This window comes from Taudactylus pleione, unplaced genomic scaffold, assembly GCF_031769625.1.
Source record: "Taudactylus pleione unplaced genomic scaffold, aTauple2 ptg000188l, whole genome shotgun sequence".
In the NCBI taxonomy this organism is placed as follows: domain Eukaryota; kingdom Metazoa; phylum Chordata; class Amphibia; order Anura; family Myobatrachidae; genus Taudactylus; species Taudactylus pleione.
The window spans coordinates 3,399,544-3,424,913 of record NW_028284590.1 but is presented as its reverse complement, the minus strand read 5'-3'; the positions used below and the strand labels follow the sequence as shown (position 1 = coordinate 3,424,913).

At 45.5% G+C, this 25,370-nt stretch overlaps 1 protein-coding gene across 2 annotated transcripts; it reads right to left on the bottom strand.

The window, feature by feature from the left end:
* Positions 1 to 8,082: 8,082 nt before the first annotated feature.
* On the bottom strand, positions 8,083 to 23,665 carry DUSP19 (dual specificity phosphatase 19). Of its 2 annotated transcripts, none has more exons than XM_088476368.1 (4): positions 23,319 to 23,665; positions 21,487 to 21,533; positions 18,014 to 18,166; positions 8,083 to 9,276 (listed from the first exon to the last, which is right to left on the bottom strand). In XM_088476368.1, exons 1-4 carry the CDS (start codon positions 23,557 to 23,559, stop codon positions 9,052 to 9,054), a joined length of 666 nt encoding a protein of 221 aa, XP_088332494.1. In that variant the 5' UTR covers positions 23,560 to 23,665; the 3' UTR covers positions 8,083 to 9,051. The 2 variants fall into 2 exon arrangements, with proteins under 2 accessions (XP_088332494.1, XP_088332495.1); XM_088476369.1 differs by having other exon boundaries at positions 23,334 to 23,665.
* Between the last annotated feature and the right edge of the window lie 1,705 nt (positions 23,666 to 25,370).

The window sequence follows — 25,370 nt, the reverse complement described above, 5'->3', positions numbered from 1 at the left end:
CATATGCTTCAGTGGTTATTGCTTCTACTGGGATGTTATCCCTATGCCGGCTGCCGTTGCTCAGAATGCCAGCACTGGAATACCGACACCAGTCAGAATCCTGACCGCTGGCATCCCAATGGTAAGTAGTGGGGTCAGGGGGAGGATCAGGGGTTAGATTAAGAGACCAGGGGGAAGGATAGGCACTAGGGAGGGAGGGTTAGGTTTAGGCTGTGGATGTTGGTATCCAAACTATCGGGATGCCGTCGTCAGGATTCTGACCACCGGGATCCCTAGAGCTGGCACCCCGTACCCAACACCCTCTACTAACCAAACACCCACTGATTTAACTAGCAACTATTAATAAATCTGTACCCACAGTCCATTTGGATTGTGTGAATTTGAAGAACCAATTAGATTTGAGGATTACGGTATAGATGATTTATCACACCTCCCAACATTAAGGGGTCTATGTACTAAGCAGCGTTAGGAGACAGAAAAGTGATAAGGTGCCAGCCAATCAGCTGCTAACTGCCATCTCACAGGCTGTGTTTGAAAAATGACAGTTGGGGGCTGATTGGCTGGCGCCTTATCACTTTTCACTCTGTTTCCTAACACTGCTTAGTAAAGACCCCTTAGCCATCCTGGGGAGGGACAGTTCACGCGCCAAGGAGCGCGCGTCCGAAAAGGGGCATGGGTTCTGTAAAAGGGTGGAGCCTATGGAAACCAGGATGGAGCCTCGCGGCTTCCATCGTTTTCGTCACTATGGGGACGTGCCCAGCACTCTGAAATGCTGGGCAGCCCCCAGGCTCCTCCTGCACACCCACTGCTCTGCTTTGCAGAGCAGCGGTTTGTGCTCCCCCCCACCACGGGACACTGCGGCCCGCGGGTGGGACAGCGGGACAGTCCCAGAAAAACGTGACTGTCCCGCTGGATGCGGGACAGTTGGGAGGTATGGTTTATATTAGGGGTGAGCGGGTTCGGATTTCTGAAATCCGAACCCCCCCGAGGCCGATCCGAGTCAGGCTCGACTTTTCCCGCCTGACTCGGATCTGAAATCGAGGCAAAACGTCATCATCCCGCCTTCCGGGTCTCGCGGGTTTTAGATCCTATATAAGGTACCCGCGTCGGCGCCATTTTCTCACTCGGCTGTGGACAGTGAAGAGGGAGGGTGGGAGTTAGGGCTGGCTGGGCTGTGTAGTGTAGTGTATAGTGCAGAGTAGTGTTGTGCTGTGCTGTGCTGCGCTGCTGTTGTCCATAGGGGCTGTGTCCACTACTTCAAAGTCCATAGGGGCTGGCTGTGTTGTGCTGTGCTGCTGTTGTCAATAGGGGCTGTGTCCACTACTTCAAAGTCCATAGGGGCTGGCTGGACTGTGTTGTGCAGTCAGTTCTCCATAGGGGCTGTGTCCACTCCAAAGTCCTGTGCAGTGTCCCAGTCCTAAAGGGGTGCTGTAGTGTTGTCCAGGGGGTGCTCTGTCCGTCAGGCGTGCTCCCCCCAAGTGCTAAAAAAAAATATTTTTTCTGTGTTTGTGAATTGTGTGCGCAGAAGCCGCACGTGCATCAACAAAGTAGTGCCAAGCGTGCGCCTGTGTCATAAGTAAAGGGCCGGCTGGCTTGACCGTTAAAGGGTGCAGTAACCCCCAAAGTACACTCCAGTCCAAACCAAATAAAAAAATATTTTCTATGTTTGTGAATTGTGTGCGCAGTAGCCGCACGTGCATCAACAAAGTAGTGCCAAGCGTGCGCCTGTGTCATAAGTAAAGGGCCGGCTGGCTTGACCGTTAAAGGGTGCTGTAACCCCCAAAGTACACTCCAAACCAAATAAAAAAATATTTTCTGTGTTTGTGAATTGTGTGCGCAGTAGCCGCACGTGCATCAACAAAGTAGTGCCAAGCGTGCGCCTGTGTCATAAGTAAAGGGCCGGCTGGCTTGACCGTTAAAGGGTGCTGTAACCCCCAACGTACACTCCAAACCAAATAAAAAAATATTTTCTGTGTTTGTGAATTGTGTGCGCAGTAGCCGCACGTGCATCAACAAAGTAGTGCCAAGCGTGCGCCTGTGTCATAAGTAAAGGGCCGGCTGGCTTGACCGTTAAAGGGTGCTGTAACCCCCAAAGTACACTCCAAACCAAATAAAAAAATATTTTCTGTGTTTGTGAATTGTGTGCACTGTGGCTGCACGTGCATCAACAAAGGAGCAGCGCCAAGCGTGCGCCTGTGTCCCATAAGTAAAGAGCCGGCTGGCTCATTTCTTAAAGGGTGGTGTAACCCACAAAGTGCACTACTCTCCAGCAAAAATAAAAAAATATTTTCTGCGTTTGTGTGCGCTTTAGCCGCATGTATATATCAATATAACATAAATGGTGGACCAAACTTTCTCTGATAAAAATAAAATAGGGATAGATCAAGAACCACTTCCTCCTAGTGCTGTTGCTGCTGCTGGGAGTTGTTCATCATCCCAGAGAGGAAGTAGGAACACCACTACTTTTACTAAACAATTGACCCTCCAACAGTCCCTAGCGATGAGGATGAAGTATGACAGCAGTCATCCTGAAGCAAAACGTATAACTGAGGCCTTGACTGCTATGTTGGTGTTAGACGTGGGTCTGGTATCCGCCATTAGTGCAGTGGGATATAGACAATTGATGGAGGTAGTGTGTCCCCGGTTCCAAATCCCGTCTAGATTCCACCTGCATCCTCAAAGCAGCAGCGACAAGCGTGCGTCTGTCTGTTAAAGGGTGGTGTAACCCTCAAAGTGCGCTCCACAAACAATAAAAAACATTCTTATTTTTTTTTCTGTCTTTGTGAAATGTTTGGGCTGTAGCCGCACTTGAATCCTCAAAGCAGCAGCGACAAGCATGCGTCTGTCTGTTAAAGGGTGGTGTAACTCTCAAAGTGCTCCAAAAAATAAAAAACTATTTTTTTTATGTGTTTGTGACTTGTGTGCGATGTAGCCGCACGTGCATCAACACAGTAGCAGCGCCAAGCGTGCGCCTGTGTCATAAGTCAAGGGCCGGTTTGGACATCTGGTCCGGACTGAAGGACGTGCCAACAATTTCTGACAAGTCTACTGTCACTGCATATGATACTGTCCTAACAGCAGCAGCGACAAGCGTGCGTCTGTCTGTTAAAGGGTGGTGTAACCCTCAAAGTGCGCTCCACAAACAATAAAAATATTCTTCTTTTTTTTTGTGTCTTTGTGAAATGTGTGGGCTGTAGCCGCACCTGCATCCTTAAAGCAGCAGCGACAAGCGTGCGTCTGTCTGTTAAAGGATTACATCGGTGACAACATCCAAGTAGGCATGTCAGACAGTCCGTACCTGTACTGGCAGGAAAAAGAAGCAATTTGGAGGTCCCTGTACAAACTTGCTCTATTTTACCTGAGTTGCCCCCCCTCCAGTGTGTACTCCGAAAGAGTGTTTAGTGCAGCCGGGAACCTTGTCAGCGAAAGGCGTAGAGGTTGCTTCCACAAAATGTGGAGATGATGTTCATAAAATGAATTATCAACTCTTCCAGGGAGACCAGCCTCCTGAACGTACAGAGGGACCTGTGGTTGTGGATTCCAGCGGGACGAATTAATACTCTGTGAGGATGAGGATGTACACAACACTGAAGAGGGTGAGGAATCGGTGGATGAGGACGACATCTTGCCTCCGTAGAGCCAGTTTGTGCAGGGACAGATTAATTGCCAGCTTGTTTTGTAAGGGCCCAAACGAACCAATCATTTCAGCCACAGTCATGTGGCAGACCCTGGCACTGAAATGATTTGTTTGTTAAAGTGTGCATGTCCTATTTATACAACATAAGGGTGGGTGGGAGGGCCCAAGGACAATTCCATCTTGCACCTCTTTTTTTTCTTTGCAGTATGTACTGTTTGAGGCCTAGTTTTTCAAACTGCCATCCTGTCTGCCACTGCAGTGTCACTCCTAGATACGCCACTTGTTTGTGCCGCCCACTCGTGTCGCTTAGCATAGTCATCCAGCTACCTCGGTGCAACCTTTTGGACATAAAAACACTATTGTGAGGTGTGAGGTGTTCAGAATAGACTGGAAATGAGTGGAAATTAAGGTTATTGAGGTTAATAATAGCATAGGAGCAGAAAAACCCACAAATTCTGTGATTTTAGCTGTTTTTAAAAAAAATACAGATCCAAAACACAAAACCCAGAACCCAAAACACGGAAGGGTGGTTTTGGCAAAACCAATCCAGATCCAAAACACGAAGAAAGATCCAGATCCAAAACACGAAAAGTGGCCGGTGCACACCCCTAGTTTATATATATCATATCATGTATGTTTTTATATGATTTAGGTGTAACACATACAAATATTCATTGTTGATGCCTTTATATATATATATATATATTTTTTTTTGTTAACTCAGTAAAGGTTTTGTGAAGGTTTTCTCTTCAGATAGATTGGGCAGGCACCACAGGCGTCCTCTGGACCAGTCATGGGAGGAATTTGACTCTGGCCTTTCCTTTGAGGAGGAAAGTGAGGCAGCAGATACATTAGAGTAGAAGAATGTCTGTGTCACACCTACTTCATTCAGGACACAGACGAGTCTTACTCTAGACATTTTTCTCAGTTCAGAACCCATAAAAGTAACTTGGATTACAATGTGAACCTGATAGACCTGCAAACCCATTGGCAACTGGACAGGTTTAAGATGGGAGTCCCTGAAATGTGTGATATATAGAGAGAATAATGAGTTCCTGGTGTGAATGGACATCAAGAATACATACTTACAGGTTCCAACGTGGCAGGTCCTTTAGTGCCAACCCAGACTTTCTGTACCATCTCAACATTTTCAGTTTTCTTTTAACTCAGCAACAGCACTGTCTTTACTAAATTCATGGCTGATAGGGTGACTTACTTGAGAAGCAGAGGTGTAGTAGCCATTTATCACTTGGATGACCCGTTAGTAAAGGCAGGACCCTCATCCCTACTCTACGACAACATGCAGATATCAGCACTGGCCTTAAAGTTTTAAGGAGCCCATCAACTACCAAAAACCTAGCCTAATTCCAGCTAAGAGAATATATTCTGAGACTGCTATTTAACATAATACTGCAAGAATCTCTTATTACAGGATAAAGTTTCTGGAACTAAAAACAGTATTAAAAGCTGTCATCAAAGCACAACCTCGCCTATTTTAAAGGATGTAAAAATTCAGTCTGACAATGCCACAGCAGTGGAATATATAAAACAGGGAGGCACCAACAGGTCCAGTGCAATGAAATGGGTTGGGTACGGGATGACGACGGTCAAAATCCAGATGCCGACATCCCGACACCTGTCGGTAGGTATCCTAACCCTTCCCCTACTACTCGCTCCACGCACCTAACCCCTCCCCCCTTAATTGCTAAACCTAACACTCTTCCTAGTGCCCAACCCAATTCCATAACCCTAACCCTGCCTGTCCCCCCCCCCCCTACTTACCTTTGGGATACCTGCGGACATGTTCCCGGCAACGGGATTCTGACAGGCGTCAGGATTCCGGAGCTGGTATTCAAATCGCTGGTATCCCATGTGCCAGGATGTGACTATGGCCCTCATTCAGAGGCGCTCGCAAAAATCGAGCGCTCGTTCTGAATGAGGGCGGCCGCTTGTATTTTTTAGTGTGGCCTCCTGGTCGCTAGCTAAGCTGTGGGTTACCACCCACAGCTCTAACGCCCGACCAGGGTGATGGTTGCGATGGTCAAGACCATCGCGACCGCTCGCTAAGACCCCTTGCTAAGCTTCGCTAAACTGTGGGTGACCACCCACAGCTTTAGCGGGCAGCCTGGCTATGGTCACGATTATCGTGACCATCAGGCTTGCGACGAGACCCTTGTGGTAGGGTCTCGTCCACCGCAAGCCCCAGTGAACTTCCTGCTCTAATGGAGCAGGAAGTTCACTACTGACATCACGTGTGATGTCAGTAGGGCCGCCCACAAACGGCATGCTTTCCTTGGGATGGGAACGCCTCCATTTGTGCAGCTACCCCCACGACCCGCCTACAAAACAGGGTGAGCTGTCGATCAACATCGACAGCCGCCCCGTCTTGTAGCGAGCCCTGGAGCGAGTGATTTCTCACTCGCTCCGGGGCTCACGCATGCGCAATGGCCGACCATGGACCCGCTTGCGAGCGCTATGCGCTCGCGAGCGCGTCTGAATCAGGCCCAATGTACTTTGTGGAATTTGCACATACAAAGGGCCTGAATTATTACGGATCGCAACTGTGAATTCAATAGCGATTACGCACGCAGTTCAACTGCGATAGCATGCTAATTTATTACGATTGCTAAGCCGCCGCAGCACAACATAAGGACGCCAACTTTACCTTACACACATCCGTAATGTTCAGCAATACTGCGAAAACATTGGTACAATCGAGTACCATCGCAGCCTCACGCACACTTGCACAAGCTCTGACCTTACTCCGGAATTGCTAACTCCAGCGCACGTTATGAGGCCTCAGGCTGCGTAGGACATTGCAGTGGATAATTTATGCACGCCCATGCAACAACGTTGAAATGCACTGGCACGCCTGCGTTTCCCCGTCACCACCCACAAACAGCACATCCTGTCAATCACTCTGCGATGGGTCTGCGTCAATCACTCTGCGATGGGTCTGCAGTCCCGATCACAGTTGCCGGTTTGCGCATGCGCAGTACACAACAATCGGCCAATTGCGTGCCTATTAGCAGTTGCGTTCCTTGCTGAATCAGGCCCAAAGGACACTAGTTCCCATGGATCTTCTCACAGTAACCACAGCCAATCTTCTAAGACTGACTTCTAATTTGGGGGTAGATTTATCAAAGCATCTAGAAAAAAAAACTAGTGGTGTTGCCAACAGCAACCAATCAGATTTTGTAGGATGTAGTATGGAAATGATCACCACCGCTTTTCATTTTTAGAAGCTTTAGTAAATCTATCCCTTGATGTCAACCTAGTAACTAATGCTACAATACCTTCTTCTGTTATAATGCTGTGTGACTAAAGCTGGGTACACGCTATACGATGTAACGATACATATCGCCAGCCGTACACTGCACGATCCGGCGTACGACTGCGCAATATACCGCTCTATGCTGCATTTAGCAGCATGGCGTCATTCATTGCATCGTCCCACCTGTGCAGCACAGCAGATGGAACGGTGCGATGAATGACTGACGTGCACGGGCAATCGGGCGTACGCTATGTGCAGTGTGTACCCAGCTGTAGATCTAAAAGTGAGAGTGTACAAGAAATAAGCTGGCTGCAGAGTGAGATATGGAAGAGGCTTGCTGTCTATTCAGCAATTTCATACTGTACATTAGAACATCTAGGGGTAATACAGATATTTTATATTTAGGTAAGAGAAGAAATGAAAAACCAGCTATCTTTCATGAACAGGTTACTTTTTACTCCTATAGCAAATACACACACTGCAAAAAAAAATAAAAAATCTGTTTTTCTAACAATATAAAATTGTAATTAATTTATTAAATTAAATTAAAAAAAAAAAAAAATTAAATATTAAAAAACAGGAGAGAAAAGTTGTTTTACAGCAATTTCGTACCAGCAACGGAGCCTTTTATAACCACATTTCACAGAAAAATAAACAGAACAAACTGAACAAATGCCCTCTATGGTGTAAAAAAAAAAAAAAGTCAAAAAATGACTGTAAAAGAACCGACTATCTGCCAGCATTTACCCTCAGCGGCAGCTTCTTCAGTCCACATACTAGGTGACTCGGGAACAGAGGGGTGCTACACTTTTAATAGGATCCGTAAATATTATTTTCACCAGTGTGTGCTAAATTGTAAGAAGTGGGCATTGACCTATCAAGAATTTGGTTTACTTTCATTAGACACTTTATTTTGCACATATACAGTACAGAGCTTTTTCTGTGGGGGTACTCAGTGGGGGTTGGGTACGGGATGCTGGCAGTCAGTATCCCGACAGGGTTAGGATAGCGACACTTGTCGGTCAGTGTTCTAACCCGACCGCTAGCCCTCCCTCCCCGCTGCCTAAGCCTAACCTCCCCACAGTGCCTAAACCCAACTTCCCACTCCCCGCACCCTATACCTAGCCCTCCCCCCTTAGTGCCTAACCCTAACCCTCCCCCTAACCCCAGTACTTAATGTCAAGATGCCGACGCCGAGATTCTGACAGGTGTCGGGATTCCAGTGCCACCATTCTAAGCGTCGGCATCCCAACTGTCGGTATTTTGACCGGACCTCCTTAGTGGTACGCCACACCAGAACCTTGTGTAATCTTAAAAGTTTTGTCATTACTTCCATAAACAAGACATCAATTTATTTCATGAATAAATATCTGAACACATCCAGAGTATAGGAGCTTTACTATAAATGTATATCAAATTGTAACTTTAGGTGAGTACCGACACCTTTTTCCACAACAAAAACCTGTGAGCGTCCAATGCACTTTTCTCTCCTTATTTGGACACAATGATACCTATTTTTCCTAGCCTACTACTGTGGTGTTTCAAAAGGGTTTGAATGAAGTGTTGACCCAAGATCCCAAATTTTGACCTGCTTTTTGCTCCCATGGCAGCGACGATGAGGGAGAGAGCTATGGCCAGGACACTGACATTCCTGTTCTAAGGCAGCTGATTGGACAGTAATCATGTTGAATCCATACTTAACCGTTTTTTGTCTTTTATTCTTTGGAAACCGTCCCAGACGGTAGACGCAGAAGGACACTGTCAGGAGCGGGCGAATCGCTTCATTATTGCCTCGCACGGCACAGTACTGCAAATCACATCATCACACAGAAGTGGGCGGGGCCACGATGGCGCAATTCATGTTTAATGAGAGTAGGGAGGTACGGTCTAACTCTAAACCAATCGGCTGCTGCATACAACGCACATCTCCATACTATATCCTAGAAGAGCTGGGGCAGGTTGAGTCATCCACATTTGACAGTGCTGCTACGACACCATGTACTGGAAATTGAACATGGGTAAAAAATTACTGCAACACGGAGAAGACACCATTTGCTAAAAAAAAAAATAACACGTAACTTATTAAGACACAAGGCTGAAAACTCAGGATTTCGGAGAATAGAAGTCTTAACAGTTCCTGTCAGTCAGTCTTTTCGTGTATACCATCTGTCTGTCTTCTAATGCAGTCTTGATACTTGTGCAGCTGCTCCATGAAGCCGAGATTCGGACATGCCGAAGGTCTTGCATTTTTTACTATAGAAAAGGCTCGGGCAAAATTAAGTTTTTCATTGTACATCAAATAACCAATAATTATTGCTGGCGCACGAGACACTCCTGCATTGCAGTGGACGAGCAGCATGCCATCCTGCCAAGACAAAGTGTAGAATTGTCAAATAAAAATGACAGTTACAGTAATACAATCAATGACATCATCAAATATTATTATTATTATCATTTATTTATATGGCGCCACAAGTGTTCCGCAGCGCCTTACAAAGTACATGAACAAATAAGTAACAAGTGACTGACAATACAATGCAGGACGTGGACATGTATAATAAGCATTGTTATATTAGCGACCTTTACGCCCACATAAGCAGCCGAGTGTTAGTTGCCCTAGTGGGGAGTAAGGGATAAATTAAATTACAGTAGGGCGAAACACAAGAGGGTAGAGGGCCCTGCTCGAAAGAGCTTACATTCTTCAAATCCAATCACAATACATAATAAAAGTGTATGCTGCCAAATAAACCTCACTGCATTGTCTCAGGGCTAGATAAAAGCAAGTTTGCTTTGTCTTAGCAAATAAAAAAATAAAAATAAAAATAAAAAAAGATTCCTGATTTTAAATTAATATTAGCTACATAATTGTTACAAGGCCAATATGCAGTATGTAAGTGCCGTTTTGTCCAGCTAGTAACTACTTGTTTTAACATCAGTATACTTTTATGGAAAAAGATCCCAAAAATGACAGAATAAAGTGAGATTAACAAGTTTGTCAAAGAATTTAAAGTGACCATTTTTTAAAAGCAATAGATGCCTATAGATGTGACCTCATTTAGTTATCCTTCTGGTCAGGCCCGAATTAGGAGCCATATGAGCCTGGGGGGATGTATCAAACCTTGGAGAGAGATAAAGTGTAGGGAGATAAAGAACCAACGAACTAATCAGCTTCTAAAGTCAGGTACGCACTATGCGATCTATCGAACGATGTATCGTTCTGACATGAATCAGAACAATAGATTGTGAGTACAGACTATCTGCGCACACTCCCGCGTTCGCATACAATATCAGCCCGGATGGCAGTGCTGCCAGTCCAGCTAGACGATATTGCATGCAGCGCCATTGCAGGTAATGAAGGACGGAACGAGGGATCGTTCCGCTCAGGGATGGACTGACCCCACAAGGGTACAGGAGAAATCCCCGGTGAATCCCATTGCCTGAGGACCCGCACCCTCCTCTAGGTGCCTGGTTCCAGACTGTGCATATGTTACATTATACTGCATTTCCAGCATTATGGTATGCATGTACTATCAGTATTTACCAGTGGAGGCTCCAGAGGTGGGGCTGCAGTGCAGTTCAAAATTCAAATAGGGGAGTCACACCAACTGCCAGTGAGTCCCAGCCAGTGATGTTTGGGATGGCAGTTGGTCTGGTTCCCCTATTTGAATTTTGAACTGCGCTGCAGCAACACCTCTGGAGCCGCCACTGGTATTTACTATATATGTTTATAAAGGTGCTCAGACCATGTACTCTCTAATGGTTCGCCAAGCCTTTGTGGTGGCTTGCCGCACCCCCTCTGCAGCCATGGGCCCCTACCTCTGTATTCCCCTGGTGGGCCTTTCATGCACCAGTCTGACACTGGTTCCGCTGCTCAGTACATCGCTCAATGTGTACCCGCGGCCCTGTCGGCCCGTCATATCGTCCGGGTACACATTGGCAAGTGTGTGCCCAGCATTCCTGTCATTTTACAGACACTGCTAGAACTATTACAATAAGAAGCTGATGTGTTGGCATGGGGGCGCTCCAATTAAATTAGGCAGTATTTTTCTCCCCTGTCCCTTTCAGCTGATTTCCTGCACGATCGGGTTGTGTATGGCAGCTTAAGATTTTTAACTTAGTTAGTATTTAAGGGGTCTATGTACTAAACCTTGGAGAGAGATAAAGTGGACGGACATAAAGTACCAACCAATGAGCTCCTAACAGTCACTTTACAGGCTGTGTTTGAAATATTCTATTATATAAACAAGCTAAAGCCATGTGTCTAGCGCCGGTCAGGTACAGAGCTGGAGAGTGGCCCTGCCCCCTCCCCTCACAGCTCTCACTGGCTTACTGGACACACAACTCCTCCCTAGTGATTATACCATTTAGCTGCCTGGGCTTCCCCAACCAACCACGTTCCTAAACTATCACCACCGAGACACAGACAATCTTTGGACCACAGGTGGTGGCAGCTTCAGTTAATGTGTTAAGCTGGGTACACAATAAACAAGGTGTACCCAGCGCGATATCGTGAGTGGCAGGACCCGGCAGGGTGCCGCAGGACACGCTTGCCAATGCTGGCAGCGACAGAATGATAGCAGGGGCCATGCTGCATTAGGCAGCATTGCCCCCACTGACGGTATCGGTCCGATGTGCAATGTCACTGATGATACGCGGTAGCGCACATCATTAGCGACATAGTGGATACACCCTGGCTGATGTGCCCGATATGTCGTCTGACCTGCCGGATTGGGTGACATATCGTCTAGTGGGTACCCAGCATTAGACCAGGGCAGTGTGTGAGTGACTGGGGAGATGGTATTGGAGAGCAGGGAGACATGGCAATCGCCCCCTTCCTCGCCTCACAACTCTCACTGGCTTACTGGCCACACAATTCTCCTCCCAAGCAAACCCGCACATATTACACCATTCAGTCTCCTGGCCGTCCCCAACCAACCAAGTACCAGAACTATTTCTGCTGAGACACTGACAATCCCGGCACCCCAGGTGGTGGCAGTCCCAGTTAACGTGAGAGACTGAGGGTGGCGTGTGTGCGCGACTGGGGAGATGTCATGGGGGAGCAGGGAAACATGGCAATCGCCCACTCCCTCCTCTCACATCTCTCATTGGCTTACTGGACACACAATTCTCCTCCCTAGTGAACCCACAAACATCACACCATTCAGCTGCCTGCCCGCCTCCACCCAACCAACAAACCACCTGAGCTATCATCGCTGAGACACTGACAATCTCGGGACCCCACGTTGTGGCAGTCTCAGTTATCATGTAAGACCGGGGCAGCGTGTGTGCGTGACTGGGGAGGTGGCACGGGGGAGCAGGAAGACATGGCAGTCACAAGACGAGACCGTGAGCTGGATAGGGGAAAGTCGGGGGACACTGAGGCAGCTTGTGTGTGATCAGGGCTTACTCCCTCCCAGCTCCAGCATAGGGGAACAGGGAGACACAGCAATCCTTTCCACAGCTGGCAACCTGGGGAATCATGACGGGTTTACAAGAGCTTGTCAAATATACTAAAAAAATAACCACATTGCCAGAAGCTGAGTAATTAACCACTTGGTTGACATAATAAGTTCTATATGCTAGATAAAAATTGAAAACATTAAAAGTCTTGTCACAATTTGATTTGTTTATATTTTTCATGTACCATTTATTAGATAGATAGATAGATAGATAGATAGATAGATAGATAGATAGATAGATAGATAGATAGATATGACATAGATAGATATGACAGATAGATAGATAGATAGATAGATAGATAGATAGATAGATAGATAGATAGATAGATAGATAGATAGATAGATAGATAGATAGATATGACATAGATAGATAGATATGACATAGATAGATAGATAGATAGATAGATAGATAGATATGACTTAGATAGATAAATAGATAGATAGCTATGACCAGGGCCATAGCTAGGGTAGTGCGGCCGGTGCCATCGCACAGGGCACCACAGGTCAGGGGGCGCTGTTTGGGCCTGTCAAATTTCTGTTTATTATCATTCTTGCTTGTAGCTTCCTCTTATTTCATCCCCAGCATCTCCTGGCCTCCCCTATCTCTTCCCTGGCCCTTCCCCATGAAGCTATGGCCCTTTTTTGGGTACATTAAGTCCCTTTGAAAAATGAGGGGGCGCCAATGCTCTTTCTGGCATAGGGCACCAAAAAGTCTAGTTACGGCTCTGGATATGAGATAGATAGATAGATAGATAGATAGATAGATAGATAGATAGATAGATAGATAGATAGATAGATAGATAAACCCTTTGAGTGCTCTAAACTATCCAAAATTACATATATTGCCAAAATGGTGCAAGCTAATTAAAATCAGCTCAACCTTGTTGCAATCCACTCCAGCTGGCGGATTATTGAATTAACACCTGAAAAATGAGGAAGCGCTAATGGTGCCACATATCATTCCAATACACGTCAGCAGAAATGATAATTATGCATGCAACTTTTGAAATATACAGGAAAGCTTATCTGGAATATGGAATTCCTTCAGGCCGCACTGCACCAGAAAAAATCCTCTCTGGTGGTCACTATAACAGAAAATGACCAACTAGTGTAATAATGGTAAAATAGAAATTGTATTATAACACAGCATAAAATATGCTCAGAAGCGAGCTCTTAATAAAAAGGCTAATCTCAATATCCAAGTTACCGGATCACTCATGCGTGGACCTCTGGGCCAATATGGAAACACCAAGGACCAGATAACGGCAGTAGAAGCACCAGACTGAATAGCGAGGGAGGCCACCCACCACGTTTTTCCCGCAAGGACTACACCAGGGGCTATATATATATATGTATGTATGGATGTATATATATATATATATATATATATATATATATCCATCCTATCCTAGGATGTTTTGATAATTTCAGAGCAGTAAACGATTTAAGACTTATAAGCTTGTAATTTATTGTGCTCATTATTTTGTGACTTAATGTGATAATATATCTCACTGAAACTGAATGGTTTTGCATACTTAACATCAAATAGAAGCTTCTGTAAATGAAGAGCTAACAAGAAAATGTTATTGTACTGCAGTATAGTGCAATGTAATCACTGAACGCATTTCTGCGAGCCCATACATGCACACAAAACGGAAAACTTTTAGGTGTCAACAGTTGTACGTAACCTGAGTGAGGTCATTATGCAAAGTCGGATTCGGATGTCCTGTAAATGATTCCACACAAGGCAACAGGATACCAAACATCGCACAAAGGACCTGTGCAATATAATCTCCCTAGCTGGTAATCTAATGATAAATAATACACTTTAGGTCTGATGACAAATTAATCTCGTATAAAGACATGCACTATACCGACAACATCTGTTAATATAATACATGAAGTTATTCATTAAGATCTTTTGGGAGTTAGATCAGAAGGTGAACATTTCTGTTTTTTGCTCTTAGAAAGTTCCAGGAATATTCCTTAGCCCTACAGATGCAGGGGCGTATCTATAATGGGTGCAGGGTGTGCGGTCCACACGGGCCCCTGGGTCCAGGGGGGCCCGCACCGCACACCCTGCACCTATATAGTTTTATACTTACCTGACCGTAGTGCAGAAAAAAATCACTGGGAAAATGGCTGCGGACATTTTCCCGGTGACTCGCGCATGTGCAATACTGCTGTCCCTGGGAAAACGGGGCGGGTGCCATTTTCCCGGAGACCCGCACATGTGCAATACTGCTGTCCCTGGGAACACGGGGCGGGTGCCATTTTCCCGGAGACCCACGCATGTGCAATAGATTCTAACACTAAGCCATAATCTACTACACTGCGGGACCGCCGGAGAGAGGAGCGGACCCACACTGAGTCTGCACATAAGCCCCCTCCTCTCTTAAAACGCCCCTGTACAGCTGTGTCCTCATACACCTGCGTCATGTGGCACAGAGTTTCATACTTATTTCTGAATTTAGATTCTTATTGGCATTGTAGCTGCATCTATAGCTGCATACAGTCTTAGGGACGGTTAGTACTGTAATTCTGTCGCATATAGGTATTGGTAAAATGTCACAGATTAAACACGACACCGCCATGCATGGCGCGGCTCTCTCGTATCGGTCCTCAATCTTTTGCCTTTGTACCCAGGCTAGCGTCTGAGTCACACACAGCAGCTGCATGCCATGCCAGCGCCCATGGTACTTGTGCATTGTACTTTTCTCGCATTAGTGATGCCAATAAAGTGTATACTCGGAGCAATACTGTGAGGCGAGACGCAAGGTACTGCTTAGTCGCAAATTCTAGGGTGCGCCAAACATATACCAAACCTTAAATTGCCCCATATAGCCTTGTTTGAGGCACCATAGAGTTTGCAACTAAGCCGAACCATATACCCATTCATAAATTGCTGGCCTGGCGAATGTAATCTGTATATTGCTGAGATTTACACATCTGTATATAAATGTTCAATCTCACCAACATACAGATTACATTATACTTTTATGTGAATTTATATACTGTATTAGTCTGTTTTAAATAATACTGTCAGTTTTATTCCCATGTCCAGTGCTATGGAACCCCACATGGGGCCTTATAAATAAAGGATTATAATGATAGTATTAATCAGGGTCACTCACTGGTTCCGTCCTCCTCCTGGCTGGGTCCCGGCGCTTGCGCAATCGATCTGTCAGACGCCGGGACCGGCACAAGCGCACGAGCTGCATGCACATGTCACCACCGGCTTCAAAAGGGCTGCATTGTCTGCAGCCCCAAGGAGTCGTTTAGGGCTGGCGGAAAGGCAGAGTAGCGGCTTCCTCCTGGAATTGCTAATAGCAACCTGGACTGGCAGTCCCAGGGGGAGGAGACACTTCCCCCTGGGGCCGCCTGTTGTATATGTGACTGGCAGGTGGCACTTCCAATAGGAAGCCACTGCCAGTCACAGTGTAGCCAGTGCAGTCACGGACTACACTGAGGTGGCGGATTTTGCTGGGGGGGCTGCAGCTTCGCAGCTCCTAGGCAAAATCTGCCACTGGTAATTTAGATTCCCTTATATTAGCCATCTAAATAATATAACTGACATGATGCTGTACTGTATTAGAACAATGGGGGCACCTCACAAATGTCCCTGCACAGAATAGTATGATAATAGTTATCCCTTAAGAGCAGTGGTTCTCACACTGGGTTACTAAAGTTTATTCTGCGGTTCCCACCATTGACTTTAATGGAGGGAGCCGTTCATTGGCTTAGAGAGGTGTGGGCGGACCTCTCTCAGCCAATGAACACTCCGATACGGCTCTACAAAAGGTAGAAGTCGCGTCTTAGCTCTTCATTCGGGAGGCAACAACCATTGTGGTTGTTACCTAGTTCGTGGATCGCATTTCTCGTTTTTTTATTTTACGAAGATCATGGATGTCTACAGGGAGAAGGGGATCAGTCCAGGTAATGTAGGAGAGTATGTGTGAGTGTGTATGTATGTATTAAAGCTATACGGTCACGGTGTGTATGTATTGTGTTTATTTAACAATTTCTTTACAGGTGAACTACAGGTACCAGAGGGCCCTTAATGCCCCGTATGCTGGTACTTGTGCTTCTCCAAGTACCAGCATGCGAGGGAGGCTTGCTTGGATCTGCAGTTCTACTTGTAAAGACAATGTTTATACTCTTCTTTTTTTACACTACACTTACACTATCAACCCGCCACCCACCGCCCAGGGGTGGCGGGGATAGCCCCGGGCTATCAGCCTAGGCCAGGGGTGCCCTGGAAAGGGGGAGGGATCCCTGGCCTGACTAGCGGTCAGGGCAGATGCTTCGGCTGGGGAGCCCTGTGGCATAAGCCCACCGCTAGAAAGGGTCCGGTGCTGGTTGTGGAAATTACAGGGAAACCATACGCTTATCCCCTGTAATTCCAGAACCAGGACCGGATCAGAGCGCAGTGCTGGTTGTGCTAAGTGGAAATTACAGGGTAACCCTACGCAATTTTTTTCCCTGTACTTACACAACCAGGACTGGCTATGAAAAGTCAGGGGCTGGTTCTGTTTTAGGGGGGGGGGGGGGGGGAGACCGTGTAATTTGTTTTTTTAACTTTAACTCTTTCTAAGCTTTTTACAGTAAGATACACGCATGCATCTCACAGATGTATGCAAGTATCTGTCTCAAAACGAACTGCTCATGCTGAAAATTAAAGGATGAAGCAGTTCTATTCAGTCGGGGCTTTGAAGTTCGTTTTGAAGTGGGATTTGCTGTTCGATTTGTAAATGAACATGTAAAATCATATAGCAAATCACTGTTCAAAAACGAACCAAATCTAATTCGATTTAGAAAATGCTTCTAAAATCGAATTTTAGTAAATGTGGGATTTGAAGAAGGATTTGTACTTTTGATTTGATTCGAATTGAGGGGAGCTAAATTGAACATCAAAACGAAAGTAAAAAGAAACATTTAGATAAATATACCCCAAAGTAACTATGCACCCTGGCTACCATGCTGCACTGCAGGTGGGGCAGATGTAACATGTGTAGAGAGATTTAGATTTGGGAGAGGTGTGTCCATCTCAAATATAAATTGCAGTGTAAAAATAAAGCTGTCCAGCATTTGTGGGCTACAGGCAAAAGCAGCCAGTATTTACCCTGCATGCACAAAAATAAATGTACTTGCACCCCTTGCATTGCATTGCCGCATGGTTTGACCTTTTGCAAAGTTACTTGCTCTTTTCTTGCCTTACTCCCACCTCAGAATCAGAGGTGTCCACATACATCTTACGTCCTTGCGTGTTACACAGCCCTTCTAGTCGCGCCATGTCGTGGCGTGACTCAATAGCACCGAGCGTCTCTTCATGCGACTTTTTACCTTCAAATGTGTCTTATTTGCACCGCGATGTGGATCACCGCCTCAGAGACCGTAGCGTAGCATTTCGCATGCAGATACACCCGCAGTCGCACACAGAACATAGGCATGCCGCACGTCATTTTAATCAGCAGAAGCTGCTTGTGCCTCCTGTTCGCATCGCTGTGCGAATGAGATGCGTTGAAAGGGAAAAAGTTGCACGAAAAGACGCTCATGCGTTATGTTTAATGCGACATGTACTCTAGCACGGAGAGAGGATGTATGTGGATGTATGTAATATTATAGGAAGAAAAATCTTACTACCTTCGTCTTCGCTTGCTCTATAAAATCAAAGCACTCTGGGAAATACGATACGATGTCAGTCTCGGGTAGATCAAGGATGCAGAGCTTCTTGTAAGTGAATTCATCTGGATAAATATTTTCCACGCCATACGCCACATTCAAGATATGTGTAACCTGTATCAAAATAATACAAACATACATTTGTAAGTGCGGGCGGTGAATTCTACAGTATATAATAAGATAGACATAGTAGAGGTGCGTCCTATATTAATTGGTACACACAAAAACTAAATTACACCTCTGTTGGTTCCACTTCGTCAGTTAGATGATGAAACAAAGTAAAAGGGAATCCTCTAGAAATGTTCCCATATAATACATGTGGTTATATTGATTATTTAATTTGAGAGCCAGGGATTGCTCTTCTTCAGCTGATAAATGGATAAAGATGGCACCTATAGGAAACAAACCTGAGATTGGCAAAACAAAAATACTCAAAATAGTACTTTATGTTTGAGGCTGCACAAAACACATATTTTAAGATTAATTATAAAACAAAAATTAGGAACCCGATTTGGTTTAGTATTCTCCCAAAATCTTTTTGCAGAAGGATTTCCCATTCTGTAAAATACCAAACCCAAACCCTAATTTGCTAATTACAATTAAGTGGTACACATGTAAGTAATAAATAGATAGTGTCTTTTTTTTTTTGGCCTGAAAATGCAATGTAATGCGACTAGGACGCACCGGGAGACTGCGCTGATTCATTTGATATGCGACATTTGTATATCTGTGTGCCACTTCATCTCTCAATCAGCATGCAGAGTGCTTCGATGCAGCGATGCTTCGATGCTTCTTTCCACGCCAAGTTAATTTTACAGACTCAGCCGCACCTTTTGTGACTAAGACGCATTTTAGGTAATAAAAGAGGCCAATAGCAAGCAGAGTTTCATGGGACATGGCGGCTCACTCACTCCAAGCGTATTGAGACTAGATGTATGAGGACACATCTGTACTCTTACATTTTAGCTCCTGGCGGCAATAACTGTGCATTGCATGGACGCGGAACAGGTTGAATTCTGGTGCATTCAGAGTAAAAATAACCAATTATTGATATGTTCTTAATTTGGCTACTACCTGCAATATTTTCTCCTCCACGCCTTCACCATTTCATATGTTGTGCAACTACATCTCCCTACTTCACTCTTAAGTCGCCCATACATGGTGCGATATGCACTTTGCGAAGCGACGGGTGAGCCGACGGCCGACATATCGGGCGGTCCCCACACATGGTGCGATCGAGTGGCCGACCGCCCTCTATGCCAGCAACTCCCTCCCCCACCCGTATGGGATCGTACATTGCATCCCCAGATCAAATGAACCTGCAGTAAGATCTGGAGGTGCGATGTACGACCCCACGGGAGCGCGCACTGTCCGATATCATGCCCACACACGGTACGATATATAAAAGCGATATCGTACCGTGTATGGGGGCTTTAAGATGGGCAATCCAGTAAAAGATATCATGGAAGGGGTTAAACTAATAACTAATAATGGGAGAACGTGGCCATGGACAGTCTGCAAAATGTTTAATTTCATGTTGAAATGTTAACAGTATAATTTCCATAAAGCTCAGCTTTACGGGAACATTAGCCACAGTGCTCAGCTCGTGCAATGAGCGATGAGCTCCAGCAACAACAGGAGCGGCGTAGCCATTTAACTTAAGACAGCTTTTGGCAGTCACACTTATTATGGACGATGCCCGCGATGCAGTGCCCATTAATACGGCACATACGGTAGCTTCAAAATATCCATTTTATTACACACCACTATGGGACTGCGAACTAATATGCGCAATTTAGTAAAAAAAAAAAACTTTTTTTTTTTTTTATAGGCAATGGCTCCAGGGGTCGGAGCACCCTCTGCGAGCCCTTAACAGAGCGCCCTTGCATCGTGCGCGGCGAAGCCAAAATGGGGGTGTGGCCTAATTACCATAGGCCATGCCCCATAAGTGATGTTATTTGGAGGCGTACCCGCATAGCCCGCCTCCAAATAACGTCCGGCTTGGGGGAGCCTCACTAGCTGGGCTTCCCCCAGCCTTCTCCTGTCACTGAATGGATGCGGCGCACCATCCATTCAGACTCCGGGGGTTCGGCACCGCCACACAGCTGCAGCGATGGGGGTCCCCAACCTCCCGATTTGACCACCCGCGGGCCACTTCGGCCCTCGGGTGGAACAGCGGAACAGTACCACTGAAATCGGGATGTTGGGGAGGGGTGCGCCCTCTATAGGTGGCGCCCCTGTGCGGCCGCACTGGTCGAACACCCCTAGAGCCGGCCCTGTGGTCAATGAAGGTGCTCCAGAGTCCAGCTGCACATTTTGGGCATCGTCCGCATTGAAATGACCCCTTATTTTAAGCACTTTTTACATTTAGATGTTGTTCATTTAATAACTCTGTATTTATCATCACCACAGTCCTACAAAAGCAGAGAGATTATAGATGTATAGTTATGTTATGAATCTACAAGTTCTACAGAGCAGTCATGTGATATTTTAAGACATCGCCCTTCTCTATAACACGTGCAGACTACCATTGTTTCCAGGGACAAAAGGGGAAGAAGAAAAACTTTCTTTGTGAAATGTACAATATACAGTATAAAGCCATGAGCTGTAGATCTATCTGAGAATATCCGGCCTTTAAAAAGTGAAGATTATCCATTAACACAATACAGCAATAGCTAAATAATACATGAGCACTCAAGGTGATGACTGCTACATCCTTTAGTGGAAATGTAATGCCTGGGCTATATTTAAGAAGCGGCGGCTTTAATCGAAACCCATGTTGCGTTTCTGGGGCTAAATCCAATTGTCTGTTAGTAAATATGTGATTTAGTCCCAGAAACACAACATCGATGTTGATTGATTTTTATCGATTTTAAAACGATCAAAAATGAATTAAAATCGATCTTAAGTGTAAAGCACGTCGCTCTATCCCCGGTATCCAATTAGCCCCGACATTTTTTCAGAGGCAAAAAACGGGAATCTTTCATCCGATAATCCCCGTTTTTCGCCAATGTTTTTTCCCCCCATATCCTATTATTTTGGACAAAACAATAGGATATTTCGGGCCAAAAACACATAGGAACCGTGATAAGCTTGCGGACCTATGCGATTTTGACATTACAGCGGTGACAGAACTACACTTTTCATGGATTATTATTCGGGACACATCACTGATGGTCCTGAAAAAAACCCACGATAAGTGCTAGCGTCGGGCAGCACTTTGGGGCTGATTGGATAGCTCCGCAACGATCCATTAGCAGGGCTACTTTAGCACTGCTAATTGGACACCGCTGTATATGTGAGTGCCGCTTTCAAATTTCACCTAAACCCACCGAGTAAATATAGCCCATTGACACTTCTCCCGTACAAAGTTATAATACGAGATCTATCACTGTATAGCACATTACTAAAATCAGCCAAGAGCTCTCTTTTACCTTATACTTTTTCAATACATCCAGATCCTGTGCAACATCTTGTGATCCTAGTAAGATACATGAAATGCATATAACATATAATAAACACATATTACTCTTCAAATGCAACAGGATAAAGGGCCATATTCAGCATTGCAGGCAAGTGCACTGTTGATCGCAGATACCCGATTATCGGGAATCTGCACGTGCGCAGCACCCATTCTGTGAGTGTACAGAATGGGTCCTGCATAGTCGCACTAAGATCATTCTATGCCTCTGCCTGATGACAGGCAGAGGCATTGAGGTGGCAGAGCGGAGTCGGCTGGCATTCCCGGAAATGGGGGCGTATCCGCCCCGTTTTCCGGGAGTGGCAAGCCCATGGTCGCAGTGCCCTGGGTTCGCAAGCCGGCCAGCCTGAGTAACCTGAGGCTTACTCGGCTGGCTGGCGGCCTGTCGCCTTCCACCATCGCGACCATCATCAACCGATGGTCGCAATGGTGATCTCAGCCTGCGACCTCCGTCGCAGTGCTGGGATCGCAAATGCAGCAGGGGGTGCTATACACCTCCTGCTGAATTTGCATAATATTAAGGACTGAATTGCAAAGCTGCCTGCGTGCATACATCATATCTATAGCCTGCGTGCAGCTTTATGGTTGCCATCCTTGCTGAATCACCCCCAAAGAGTCTTGATTCTAGTAAAAACAGATAAATAAGGCTGATTGCTTTGTTGACATATTGATAGACATTATACATCTATTACACACTGAAATGGGATATCAATGAACTATGAAGAGATGAACAGTGGTTATGCCTGATATAGTTTACAGTAAGTAGTCCCCATTAAATGTTTCCATTTCCTAACTTAGCAACACTAGGGCTCGATTCAGACCCGCTCGCTAGATGCGTACGCTCTCTGGATGCGTATGCAAATTCGGCTAAGTGACAGCAAGGCAGGCGATCACACGGCAAGGCATAAGCACTCCCACTAAGTGTTGGCGTGCAATCGCTCTGTGTATACAGAAGCCCACCAGCCTGTCTTAAGACGCCCACTTGCGCACGTCATCTCCAAGAAGTGTATGCAGCCATCGAGTATCATCGGAAGCGAACGCAACACTTGTGGTTGAACATATCCTACCAAGCACTGCGGGCACTTCAGTATAAAATCCAGCCAGGTGTACTATGATGCTGCCTCTTAATTATGCACGCCTCTGAAACGGCATTAAGACGCTCAGGCACGCCTGCGTTCACACCTCCACTCCCCCCGTTTTTAATGGCCAGCCCCTGTCACCACCAACAAACGGCTTCTCCTGTCGCTCATTCAGCCGGGCTATCTATGCGCGGCGAGCGAACGCTTCCCGATCGCTCAGACTGGTTCACGCACGCGTACGCATGCGCAGATTGCAAACATCGGCTGGCTGCGTGTGAACGTATCCTAGCGAGCGGGTCTGAATCGGGCCCCTAGTGCGATGATGCTCTGCGAGATAATGCAGGTAAGAAACATTGCTTAGTTTTGCTTGCGTCTCATAGAGGTGTCAGCTAAAATAAACAGTGTTTTACTTACCCTAATACACGATGCACATAGAGCCCTATTTTTGCAGAGTTTGTAAGTTCTATACACATTTGCAAAGGTTATATAACATTTTTACAATTGAAAAAAAAAAAAAAAACAGCCCTAAAGTAGCAAATAATGCAAAATTAATTTCTATTGCTAACTCGTGTTCCCCAATTATTTTTGAACTACAAGTCAGAGCATGCCAAACTAGTTTTTTGGACCTGAGGTGCGGTGGTGCCACTATTACTGACACTTGCTTTGCACACAAGTTGCAGTCAGACAGGGTAACATTGTCACATACGGGCTGTATAATTACCCAGCAATAGCCAAGGCTTGATGACCCCAATCTGCAGGTCCAGGCTGAGATCCTGCACATAACCGCAGGCTGTACCGCCACGCTGATCTGGATCATCCACAACATGCACCAGGGAATCTTTCCACGTCTCTATAATCCTCTTCCCTGATAAGGTTGTGACTCTTGTGCATTGCTTTTTGAGTTTGTTTTTAGAAAAGCCTTTGATTTCATCTCCAAGCGAGTGCATGACATCAGCCTGAGCTGTGCAATGTGCAGCCACAGAGAGGGTTGATGCTACCTTGTACTCCAGCAGCCAGGCCCAGATAACAATGATCCCCAGATTACATTGTACACATTGCTGCAGGATTGTGTTCACATGCTACATGCTAGGCCATACCTCATTGGCTGCACTGTTGGCAGTTGCAATTGGCTGTTTTTTTCAACACATTAAACTGAAAGCTGAGACTACAGATCTTGTTTCTCGAATGCGTGTGTCACATACAGCGATCGCTCATTGTAGACTCTGCTATTTGAACAGGCTCACTTTTTACAGGGAATTTTATGTGCCCGGAGGAAAAACATTTTTCAATTAAAGCTTGAGAACAGGTTCAGAAGAAAAATAATTGAGCAAGACAGTCCCCACAGTTTCTCTTTGTTCTGAGTGCAACTCTCAAATTTATTTATTAACAGTTTCTTATATAGCGCAACATACAGAGCTGTAACTAGGGTGGTGCGACCTGTGCCAGGGCACAGGGCACCGCAGGGCAGGGGGCGCTGTTTGGACCTGTCAATTTTCCTGTTTATTATCTTTCTCACTTGTAGCTTCCTCTTCTTTTATCCCCAGCATCTCCTGGTCTCCCCTATGAGGCCATGGCCCTTTTTCAGGTGCGATGCTCTCTCTGGCACAAGGCACCAAAAACTATAGTTACGGCTCTGGCAACATATTCCGTTGCGCTTCACTATTGGAGACATTAATAAAACAAAACTGGATAGTGACAGACATAGGCGAAACTAGACATTTGGTAATGGGTGGTCCCAGTTCCAGCCCATTACCAGAACTTGTTACCTTGGAAGTTTGGCAGTGTGTTTGTGATCATTATTTAGGCAGCAAAGAATTGTAATGTTATTCCTATTAGTACATGATCAATGGCAAAATATTTTAAAGATTCCAGAATGTGGTTCAGATGGAACGCAAACTTGCGGTACGGCCTGGTGACTAACCGGAAGTCTGCTTCTTGATGACTCTTCCGGAAGCAGGACACCAGCGTGGGAGCAGTGACGGGAGGTTTTTGGTGTTGGTATATATGTGGGTGTGTTATGTTATTCATTTGTATTATCTGTTTGGTCCTGACGACGGGGCAGCAGCTCTGAAACGTTGCTGTTCTTGTCAATACAACTTTTTGCTACAATTAAATAATGCTCTCTAGTGCCGTTTTATATATATATATATATATATATATATATATATTAGGGATGTGCAGGCTCGGATAGGTTCGAGTTTGCACGTGGAGTTCGGATTTTTCCCTCCAAAAAAACGGAACTCAGAAAGAGGCAAAACGTCATCTTGCATGGACGAACATCATCATTCCTGGACAAAAGTCCAGGAATGATGATGTTCGTCCGTGCAAGATTTATTTATTTATTTATTAACAGTTTCTTATATACGTTTTGCCTCTTTCTGAGTTCCGTTTTTTTGGAGGGAAAAATCCGAACTCCACGTGCAAACTCGAACCTATCCGAGCCTGCACATCCCTAATATATATACACAGTCAGGTGCATAAATATTGGGACATTGACAGAATTTTCATATTTTGGCCTCTATTCACCATCACAATGGCTATGAAATGAAACAAACAAGATGTGCTTTAACTGCAGACTTTCAGATTTAATTTGAGGGTAATTACATCCAAATCAGGTGAACGGTGTAGGAATTACAACGGTTTCTATATGTGCCTCCCACTTTTTAAGGGGCCAAAAGTAATGGGACTATGAACTCAAAAGCTATTTCATGGACAGGTGTGGGCTATTCCCTCGTTATTTCATTATCAATTAAGCAGG